The sequence below is a fragment of the Acipenser ruthenus genome, chromosome 24, assembly GCF_902713425.1.
Source record: "Acipenser ruthenus chromosome 24, fAciRut3.2 maternal haplotype, whole genome shotgun sequence".
Lineage (NCBI taxonomy): Eukaryota > Metazoa > Chordata > Actinopteri > Acipenseriformes > Acipenseridae > Acipenser > Acipenser ruthenus.
In genome coordinates, this window is record NC_081212.1 from 7,306,454 (window position 1) to 7,318,820 (window position 12,367).

A 12,367-nucleotide genomic window follows, 5' to 3' on the forward strand; every position below is an offset into this window, starting at 1 on the left:
TCATTAACACTAGCAACACGGCGAGCTGTCAAACCTAAAGGAATTCCAACCGTATCTAAAGGAATTCCAACCGTACCTCGCATAGTGGCTGTTTTCTCTTGCTGGGAATAAAACATTCTCACCAGAGATTATAAAACATAGTGCATGGGGTAGTTTGTGATAAATGAGAATTTCTCATATCACACACGACCCGATTCAATACTCTCTCTCTCTCTCTCTCTCTCTCTCTCTCTCTCTCTCTCTCTCTCTCTCTCTCTCTCTCTAAGGATTTAAAAACAGAAAACAAATATGCATACCAACTGTAAACTAAATTCAATCTACAGTGTGCTATCTGAAACGCTGAGATGACATTCCCTGTAGACTGTTCACGGAGGTGTGTCATGCAAATGTGGAACACAGAGAAGTCAAGCACATAAACGCATAGGGGAGCAGGAATGGCAAATCACAAAATACATGAAAAAGCACCGGGATTACTGTGCAAATGTAGCACGGGGGTAACAAAGCACCATTCATTTCTGTTTTGCTTCTTGGCCTATAAAACAGATGTTAAACATGTATTTCATGAAAACCCTTTACTGCTGTTGTATTTCAGTGCAACAGTGATTAACATGGTTATTATTGCATGAAGTTTACCCATATTACCAGTGGAGGTCGCACTTATTCTTATGAAACTGCTATCAGTTGTATAAACGAATGATGTCCTAGCCTGTTCCCTTTAATGCTTAATGTACCCCCTCTCTCTCTCTCTCTCCCTCCCTCTCTCTCTCTCACACACATAATATTTTTGCATTTTTATTTTAGAAAGGGGGTGGTATAGCTGATTTCTCATCAGAAAGGGAGGACAGGCTAATTGAATTACATAATTCCTGTGTACAGTTCTAAAGAAGTCGTGATGCCTCTGTCGGTGTAATAATTAAGCAGACAAGCCCCCAATCTAACCTTGTGCGCGCTCCCTGATAGCCCCTCTCTCTTATTATTCCTTTGCTCGCCCCCCCCACACAGTAACTCCCCTGGTTGCGCGCTCCCGCCGCTACACACCCCCTCGCGCGCCCCCGCTCCTCCGCTGCTCCTCAGATCTGGAAAGCAGGCGAGTTGGGGAAGCGAGTGTTCATTTCTTCATTTCTTGTAAAAGGAGGTTCCTGGAAATACACAAGTCCACAAATTGAACATGAAGGACCGCACAGCAGAGCTCAGGACTGTAAGTACTGATGTTTTTATTCAATAACTGAAGGGAAAGGGACAAGTGCTTTCTTGTCAGAAATGTTTAAACGTCTTGTGGCATGACCACTGAAGACTGTACAGACAGTAACGGTTTGGTGAGACGAGCTGGTTGGAGTTAGCGGGAACTCGACGCGCGGTTGGTACTTGCTGTGGTTATGTTTGTCATAGAAAGGGTTACAATATCAGAAATTCATTTATTTTCCTTCACCATTTGTACAGGTACATTACATTGCGTTACAGCGAGACTTGAACAAAATCATGTATTTTTTTCCTGTTCACATACAGTACAAAGCAACGGATAGCACCAACTTTATTATTATTATTATTATTATTATTATTATTATTATTATTATTATTATTATTATTATTATTAATAGTGTAGTAGTAGTGGCATTTCATAATGACAGTCCACTACCACCCAGCAATAATAAAAAACAAAACATTTTTATTTTTAAAGGAATAAATGCTCTGCATGTATTTGAAAATAACTTATTTTATGTTCAGAGTGCTGTTTTCTACTTGATGATGACCGAGTTCAGTATTTAAAAGCTTTTTATATGAGTTCCAGTTTGAAGTCTCTCAGGAGCTCTGTTTTTTTAAAGGCGTTTCCTGCCGTTATGAGGCTTTATTAAAGATGTATTTTACGGCGATAATAATAATAATATTGTATTTGAAATAACAAATAATGGTCTAGTGGTATTGTGAAACAGATTACCGTGCTTACTTAATATACTCTAGTATGGGACATTTGGGATTTTCAATGAAAATGAAAATGATATTATTATTATTATTATTATTATTATTATTATTATTATTATTATTATTATTATTATTATTATTCAAGTAGTACTACATACTGTAGTGTATTATTGGACACTAGTGATTCAGACTGTAGTTTTTTTTTGTGTTAGGAAAGTCTGTCCCCCTTTGTTAGGCGGGGCTCCACTTTGCTGCCCCACCTAATTATTCATACACATGGCGGAGCGATCAATATTGTGTGATACATGCAATCAATACTGTGTGATACATGCGATCGATACTGTGTGATACATGCGATCAATACTGTGTGATACATGCGATCGATACTGTGTGATACATGCGATCGATTCTTCGTGATATATGCGATCGATACTGTGTGATACATGCGATCGATACTGTGTGATACATGCGATCGATACTGTGTGATACATGCGATCGATACTGTGTGATATATGCGACCGATACTGTGTGATATATCTCTTCCTTAATAAGATTGATTTTGTCATGGTTTTGCAGCCCAAGCCACCTCTTAAGGCATGCAGTGGTTGGACAACAAATTAGAACAACCTGCAATATGTAGCAAGACCTCAAGTAGCTGGTAATTTTTTTTTCTTCTATAAAGGCAAAGCTTTGATTCCATGAATGGGGATATCAAACAAACATTGCTACGGAGCACCATTCAAATCTTGCAAATTCCTGGTGTGATCCGTGCATCCCTTGTGTCATACAGGCGTAAAGCCCCGGTCACACCTGGAACGATAACGATAACGGTTTTTAAAAATCATTCCAGTTCAAATGAATGGAGGTGGTCACACCACAACGATAACGATAACGATCACTGTAAACGATAACGATAGCTATCGTATCGATCGCTTTCAGAGCGATTTTTTCCTGCTAAATCGATAACGATAAATGTTCCTGGCCAGTCAGGGCTGTATTAAATGTGACATCATCACCTACCTGGTGTTATTTTATATATTATTTTAAACAGGATAAACAGTAAATACAGGCATTGCAATGATTTACTACAGAGAAGACTGACCTCGACTGTTCCACCGGGCTTAACTCTGCCATTTTTTGTGTTAGGCATGCGACAGGTAAGGAGACTCTTAGGGTCAATTGCAGCGTACCAAATTTAGTCCACTTGATGTGTCTAACTTCTAATCCCGATTGCAGCGTACCAGGTGAATCATCACAGGTGGATCATCTGCTAAATCAGACTAAACAAGATCCCGATTGCAGCAGCGTACCAAATCAGATTCGTGACGGTTCTGTTCAAGTGGATTAACTTAGCTCTGTGAAGGATAAGACTTAGTACGCTTGCTTGTCCTAATCATTCACTGCTTACATTTTTTTTGCAGAGACAGCTACATTATTCCTCTAAAATGACGAGTCTGAAAACTTTATTGTGTACATTTCTTATGTCCGTCATGTTCAGGCAGTCAGATGCGTGACAATAAAGTATCGTGCAATTAATCATGTACTTTTGATGCAGTTTTCAGTTTAGTGTTGGTAACTTAACTGCAAGTACAGTCAGATCCACCAGTTTGAAATGCGCACGGAAAAGACATGACATTTATTTTTACTTAAATATGTTTGATGTAATCTTTTTGTGCAGGGATCCCTTTATATATATGTATCTACAATTCCACATATCAGATTAGTAAAGAAGGGTTTATGCAGCTACATGAACATAATTTAGATATTTTATTTAACATCATGTAGTCAAAGAAACTACAAAAATAAGATTGCAAAGGTTTACCGAAAGCCATAACAGTAGTACAGTGTTTCATGTTAGATTTCGAAATGTCACATTTTTCAATTTGTCAGTTTTTTGTTAAGTATATGGAAAACTACAAAGCGGTATGTAATTTAATATATTAACGTAACATTATTTAACAGGTTTCATTCCACTTTATGAAGCAAAATGTGTTAATTCTACAGGGTGATGCAAAACTTTTGGCCAGAGCTGTAGGCTAGTCCCCATTATCGGTCTAACTTGTTCCACTTGTTCCGATCAGTTAAACCAATTACCAGGATCATCTGTCTGGTACGTTGCAATCAGGATTAGGTTACTACAGATACACAGGATTTTCTAGTCTCTATTTTAGCCCACTGATGTGACTGAATCACTGGTACGCTGCAATCGACCCAACACTGCAGTTCAAGTGCTCACGCGCATTTATTTACAAATTACACCAAACAACAAACACATAACCAGCTCCGGACCTTCACCATCACAAACTAACACCCGTGCAGGCCTGTTTTGAATTTTGAATAGTAATTTTGAATGGTAATTTTGAATGGTAATTTAGCTGTTTTCTCCCATGTTTCAACTGAACCATGCCTCTCTGGGCTTTATAATGCTTGCTTATGCTTTACCATGTTTACACTTTGCTTTTACTGGTAAACCCGCTGCTTATCTTTGAATTCCACACAGTGTTCAAACTCTTTTCAGATTCGCGGTGGCTGGCATACCTGGCACAGTTTTGTAATGCTCTGAGTTTAGAAAGATGACAAGCTGTCTGGAATGAAACGTGTCTTGCAGCAAGTACCAGTGTCACAAGCTTCCATGCTGTATAGATTATCAGACTTGCACAGTACAATCAACCTGCTAATGGAGTGACCATAATAGAATCAGTATGATTACATCGCATTCAGACAGTAAAACATAGCAGGTCTCACACGGCTAGCGGGAAGGGGGTGCTTCATTAAGAAATGCAGCGCGCTGATCAAAGAGACCCAGGGACCCTCAATTACAGCAGAGCAGAATAACCTTTTGTTACTTTTCATACAAGTAGAAATATACCACGCATGTATGTAATGGAGCATTTGGTGCTACGCTGTACCATTGGGGCAGTGGTGGTTATACACTGGGGGCTCCAGGCAGCACACAACCTTTCCTTTTCTATTGCAATGCCATTCAGGGTTTTGGAATGAGTCTTTTGTGATGCAAGGTCTTTACACCCCGTACTGATCTTGAAAAAGCCCTTTGAATTATTTCCCTACTTACAGATGCTCATTTCATGCTCCGCAGTCTATTGGTGATTTCAATGGAGCCTATTAACACTCATGCTGACCCAGAGAATGTCATCATGGGGATGATAATGGGAGTCAGCCCAGATACAAGGCACTGAAAAGTGTGAGCCATTATAACCCTGGGTACAGTAATGTGGAAGCCATGGGATCAATGGGGGATGTGGCAGGGAGAGAGGGAGAGAGGGAGAGTGGGCTGTAACCATGCTGTTTACGTTTGACTCACTTATATGTAGAAATACGCTTAGTTGTGATAAAACTTGGTTACAATCTTCTACTTATTGTGAATCTAAGGGATAAAAGCAGTCCTTCTTCCTTACATGTGTGTATGGTGGACGTTTCATGACACTGATAGCTCTGCATTTGTATATTTTCAGCCACGGTGGTGGGATATTGTTTCTTTGATTGAGTAAAGACTAGTGCGGGGTTAAAATAAGTGGGCAGGCGGGTGACAGCAAAGCAGCCTGTTTTCTAGTATGGCCTCACTGAGCCCTCTCACCCAGCCTCTAGATACCATAGGGAGGTGCTGTCATTTCTATGCTGGGCACAACGCTGCTCGTCCCCTCCGTCAGAAGCTGTAGAAAGTTTCTCTGTGTCATTATCAGACCCGTGGTGTTTTAAGCACATGTGCCTCAGAATGTAGGTTGCACAGATACCCTTCTTCCCTTTGCAGGAGGTCTGCAGTCTGGCTCTGTGTTCCGTAGCTCCAGTTTGAGATGTTGGGCAGGATGTCTTCATGGTTTCAGAGAATGTGACCTTTCAACTCTTGTCGGCCCTCAAAGAACAATAGAGGTCTCAGTGTTCTTGGGTGATGAACGTTTTGATCACAACACTGAGGAAGGCAGTAGCCAAAATGTTTATCTACTTAAATGTGGGGTCCAGTTTGGCTTGGCGCCTTTGAAATTTTAATAAAAACCTCCTTGCTCATATTTTGCTTCGCTGTAAGCTTTTCACCAGGTGATTATTTCCATGTGATCGTCGATGGCCACGCTACACCGGTCTTGGGAGCGGGCACAGCTGCTGTGTTAACCCTCGTGTGGCGCTGGGACTGCCGCCCTCCCGGGGAGTGCTGGGAAAGAGGGCACCAGATTAAAAGTCACAGGCAGTCTCAGTGAGTGATTATTCCTGGTTAACCCGTTAATATAAAGTAATAAATACATGCATACAATGTGAGGTTAGCTGGCCGTTGCAGAAGCATTTTTACAGATGTGATGGGCTCCTTGTTGATAACCATTGAGCTGGGATGCAAAGGCATTGTTGCTCACATATTTATTACTGGGAATGGTTACGTGTATTTAAAATACTGTAAACTTTAGACATTTCAATGTGGTTTATGGTAAACTGGTGTAAGAAAATGCAAAATCAGTTTAACACATGCATCTGAAGTTCATAATTCAGTCGTTGATATTAAAATGCTCAAGGTCTCGTCATGCCTCAGTGGTGCAAGTGTGTTATGTGTTTGTTTAAGAAAGACAGGATCCAGACTGATGTGACACTAAGTACTGTAACAGAATGATGAGAAGCTGTATTCTTCTCTGCACTAGAGGGCTATGGCACCACAGTGAATTTTCAGATTGTGACATTCTAATGGTAACCAATACACACTGCTGGTGATCCACTGCAGCACCGTGGTGCCACATCAGTACCACACAGTGTGCTGCTGCATCAGGACCAATGAGTAATATCTGTTCCAGGTCCAATATCTTGCCATTGCTGGTAATGCTGTGCTCTGTTAGTGGTTGTGGTGGGGGTTCATATTGATGTTATATATATATAGAACATCTTATCAGGTGTTGAATGGGGTGGAATCAGCTTGTATCTTACAGAACCCTATATATATATATATATATATATATATATATATATATATATATATATATATATATATATATATATATATATATACTGTAAATATGCAGGCTCTAAATTGGCAACAACATTGGCAATTGTGTTCTGCTGTCCCCGTTCTTAAAATGGTAATTTAATTGTGAGAAATAAACGTAGTTTTCCTTGCAGACCCTGCTGTAGTACAAAACCCACGCTACATTTACTGTTTTTCATTATGGTAACGTCTTAAATTACCGTGCCTGCTTTTCAGGGCTTATTGTTAATGGCAGTGTTAAGTGTATTTTTGTTTTTCCTTATTCTTGTTCTAAATTTCTTGACTGGAATGTTTCATTTTAAGCAAACATTTTACACAGCAGTACTCGTACACGTTGGGTCACCATCACAGCTGCTGCGTGAAACTGGGGTTCCTGTATTCTGCTGGTGTTAATACAGCACCTCTGGACTTCCAAGCAATCGTGTTCGATCAGATTGTTATCGTCCCGCTCGCGCTTTAGTTTAAAACATGTGATATCCCGGCTTTGTATTCCTTTACAGACCGATGTCATGTCGTGTTGTGTATGGAATTGGGGCCACTTGACCACACAGGTTATATAATCATGTCATTGTTTGAACTCAAACATTTCCTAATACAGACGCCTCTCTAGCTGCTGAAGCTGAAAGGGCACTGTGCTCATAATGGCTGAGAATAGACATACATTTTGAGGGGCATTGCGGCGTTGAGAAGGGCCCCCATGGAATTTCTGCATGGCCGGTGTTAATTTCGAGCCCTGTATCTACATTTCCTGTTGCCAGACATTTTAACACAGATGCCAACGCTGCAGAAGACATCACAATCTGTGGGATAAATCACTGCTATGGGACAGATGCAGCCAGGAAGCAAAAAGAATGCAAATTTATTTTGAAATGAGGCACTTTAGAACCTCTTGGAATGAACATTGTATTCTGAAGCCATCATGCCGTCGTCCTCCTGAACTTTTCTTTTTGGACTTGTAGTCCAAAACATCCTGATAGAATATAGATTTTTTTTTTATCAATTATTCACATTTTTGTGTACCTACATTACCCTTTCCTTTTTTATTTTGTACCTTTTGGTACACAGCAGTTTTACTTTTTCAAATTATATATATATATATATATATATATATATATATATATATATATATATATACATATACATATATTAGAGTCACTCGATTACAAATTTTGATCGGTAGATTCATCCCTGCACATTTTTAATAGTCAATGCCATCGGTGTTACCAGGAGGACAGTCAACGAGGTGATGAAAAGGTGAAATTCAGCTATTAGGTCTAGGATGACCTGCGGAGTGAGACGATAACGCCTTACCACCGCATCCTCCGGCTTGACCCTGGGTTTGAATATGCAGGGTCTTCTCCGTCTTGCCCTTCTCCTCAAAGGTTTTCCTGCCTCTCCTCAACAAGAGCCAAGCGTCGCCGCATCAGGAAGTGTCCACAGCAGCCATCCTGAGGCCAATGACAGGCCTCTTCAGGTGTGTGGTTTCATACAGCTCAATTACTCGCTTCTACAATGGTTTGCACCTTGTAAGAGGAGGTGCAATGTTTTTGGAGAGTCAGCAATTGCACAAGTGCAAGGCAAAATCCTTACATCTCATTGTAATGTTTGCACCATCTTAGTATTCCAGATCCCGGCTCTTTTCTTCATTTAAATACATTTCAATATAATTTAAATGGATTAATGATGGCAAAGTGCTAATTTGAACGGCAGGTGAAAACTATTGTTACATACGCCTCATTTTTAGTGGCTGCTAAAGTCCCGCTTTCACGTGTTCAAAACACTGATTTTGGCTGCAGTATGGGTGTTTTGCAGCCGCAAATCACTTTGCACATATCCTGACATCAGCCCCATAATGTATCAGCAGCTGTGCCACCCTTGTAAAATTTCTGTAACCCGACTCAGGCTTGAAGATTGCAGGTTTGAAGATAATAACACATAGTTATGTACAGGAACAAATATTCAAACTGGGGTGAAAATGATGGGTTACAGCAAACCAACGTATTTTTCGTCATGCCATTGCTTTACATTATATGGGTTTTACAGCTTATCCGTTGACTACTTAAAAGGTGCTGTGCAATCATTTCAAAGCGATATTAAAACCCAAAAGAACTGGCTCATTCACGCACAACAAACAGCACAATAAAAATAATTGGCACTGTATATATTATTGTTATTACTGGATTTCCAAGCAAATGAATGCAGGCAATGTGAGGTCCTGTCTTCACAAACTGTGCCTATTCAAATGAAGTTTTTTGTTGCTGTTATATCTTCTGTTAGAAGTGCTTTTGAACCAGCGAGATATACACTTCAAACCGGAGCACATCAGCTGTCCAGAGCTGTGCTACTCTGCCTAGTCGCATCACTGGAAGGCTCACACAAATAGGCGCTTTTCCTTGCTACTTGCCACTGTTAATATCCTGCCTTTAACACTGCAAGAAAGCGCCGCTGGGTTTAACCGTTTGCTTCCTAGCTTTGTGTGTGCTTCTGGCCCACAGATTGCAGTGTTGTTATGTTTTAAACACCTGTTAGTGAGGTTCAGGGCCACCATGGGCAGGCAAGACATTGATGATACTCTTCTATATCATTCCACAATGAATACTGCCTCTATATCATTCCACAATGAATACTGCCTCTATATCATTCCACAATGAATACTGCCTCTATACCATTCTACACTGCCTCTAGACCATTCCACAATGAATACTGCCTCTATACCATTCCACAATGCATACTGCCTCTATACCATTCCACAATGCATACTGCCTCTATAGCATTCCACACTGCCTCTATACCATTCCACACTGTCTCTATATCATTCCACAATGAATACTGCCTCTATACCATTCCACACTGCATACTGCCTCTGTACCATTCCACACTGCCTCTATACCATTCCACAATGAATACTGCCTCTGTACCATTCCACAATGCATACTGCCTCTATAGCATTCCACAATGAATACTGCCTCTATACCATTCTACACTGCCTCTAGACCATTCCACAATGAATACTGCCTCTATACCATTCCACAATGCATACTGCCTCTATACCATTCCACAATGAATACTGCCTCTATACCATTCCACAATGCATACTGCCTCTGTACCATTCCACACTGCCTCTATACCATTCCACAATGAATACTGCCTCTGTACCATTCCACAATGCATACTGCCTCTGTACCATTCTACACTGCCTCTATACCATTCCACAATGCATACTGCCTCTATACCATTCTACACTGCCTCTATACCATTCCACAATGAATACTGCCTCTATACCATTCCACACTGTCTCTATACCATTCCACAATGAATACTGCCTCTATACCATTCCACAGTGAATACTGCCTCTATACCATTCCACAATGCATACTGCCTCTATAGCATTCCACACTGCCTCTGTACCATTCCACAATGAATACTGCCTCTATACCATTCCACAATGAATACTGCCTCTATACCATTCTACACTGCCTCTAGACCATTCCACAATGAATACTGCCTCTATACCATTCCACAATGCATACTGCCTCTATAGCATTCCACACTGCCTCTGTACCATTCCACACTGTCTCTATACCATTCCACAATGAATACTGCCTCTATACCATTCCACAATGAATACTGCCTCTATACCATTCTACACTGCCTCTAGACCATTCCACAGTGAATACTGCCTCTATACCATTCCACAATGCATACTGCCTCTATAGCATTCCACACTGCCTCTGTACCATTCCACAATGAATACTGCCTCTATACCATTCCACAATGAATACTGCCTCTATACCATTCTACACTGCCTCTAGACCATTCCACAATGAATACTGCCTCTATACCATTCCACAATGCATACTGCCTCTATAGCATTCCACACTGCCTCTATACCATTCTACACTGCCTCTAGACCATTCCACAATGAATACTGCCTCTATACCATTCCACAATGCATACTGCCTCTATACCATTCTACACTGCCTCTAGACCATTCTACACTGCCTCTAGACCATTCCACAATGAATACTGCCTCTATACCATTCCACTTTGTTGCAATATAGATTTTCTTGCAGTATTCTTTTTAAGATTAGTGTTAAACTAACAGGGTGGGCATTACCTTTGAAAGACAACAACTGGGATTCTGAGGTAAACAGGTAAATTCCAGACAGTATAGTATGATCAACGCAGTACTAGGAATGTAAGAGCCAGTGAGCTCAATACAGTAAAGTATAAGAAATGCTGTACTGTGGATCTGAGAGCCATCAAAGTGCAAATAGAGAGAGCCCAGTGCTTTTATAATCACTGTCTGTTTTACATCAGGGAAGTAAACAGGATGCCGGATCCTGAGTCAAGAAGCCACGGTAACATCAGTCTTAAATGATGTCTTTATAAAAGTGCACAGTAAACAAACAAACAAGCAAACAGCCAACCAAGCAGTGTCACTCACAAAACCAACACAACCCCCAACCTCAATAAAGTAACCCTAACCCTAACCCTAACCCTAACCCTAACGCTAACCAACACAACCCCCAACCTCAATAAAGTAACCCTAACGCTAACCACCACAACCCCCAACCTCAATAAAGTAACCCTAACGCTAACCACCACAACCCCCAACCTCAATGACTAACCCTAACCCTAACTCTAACCACCACAACCCCCAACCTCAATGACTAACCCTAACCCTAACCCTAACCACCACAACCCCCAACCTCAATGATTAACCCTAACCCTAACCCTAACCCTAACCAACACAACCCCCAACCTCAATAAAGTAACCCTAACGCTAACCACCACAACCCCCAACCTCAATAAAGTAACCCTAACGCTAACCACCACAACCCCCAACCTCAATGACTAACCCTAACCCTAACTCTAACCACCACAACCCCCAACCTCAATGACTAACCCTAACCCTAACCCTAACCCTAACCAACACAACCCCCAACCTCAATGACTAACCCTAACCCTAACCCTAACCACCACAACCCCCAACCTCAATGACTAACCCTAACCAACACAACCCCCAACCTCAATGACTAACCCTAACCAACACAACCCCCAACCTCAATAAAGTAACCCTAACGCTAACCACCACAACCCCCAACCTCAATGACTAACCCTAACCCTAACTCTAACCACCTCAACCCCCAACCTCAATGACTAACCCTAACCCTAACCCTAACCACCACAACCCCCAACCTCAATGATTAACCCTAACCCTAACCCTAACCCTAACCCTAACCAACACAACCCCCAACCTCAATGATTAACCCTAACCCTAACCCTAACCCTAACCAACACAACCCCCAGCCTCAATGACTAACCCTAACCAACACAACCCCCAACCTCAATGACTAACCCTAACCAACACAACCCCCAACTTCAATGATTAACCCTAACCCTAACCCTAACCCTAACCAACACAACCCCCAACCTCAATGACTAACCCTAACCAACACAACCCCC

The 12,367-nt window shown here is 41.2% G+C and overlaps 1 protein-coding gene across 3 annotated transcripts in view; it reads left to right on the forward strand.

The window, feature by feature from the left end:
• The first annotated feature begins 1,036 nt into the window (after positions 1-1,036).
• LOC117429511 (syntaxin-1A) overlaps positions 1,037-12,367 on the forward strand; it is a 97,258-nt gene continuing 85,927 nt past the window's right edge. Inside the window, exon 1 of one of the 3 annotated variants that reach the window (XM_058998287.1) lies at positions 1,037-1,198. In XM_058998287.1, coding sequence (XP_058854270.1) covers positions 1,169-1,198 — 30 coding nt within the window. In that variant the 5' untranslated portion in view covers positions 1,037-1,168. The remainder of the gene's footprint in view (positions 1,199-12,367) is intronic. The other 2 variants (XM_058998288.1, XM_058998286.1) reach the window with 2 other exon arrangements.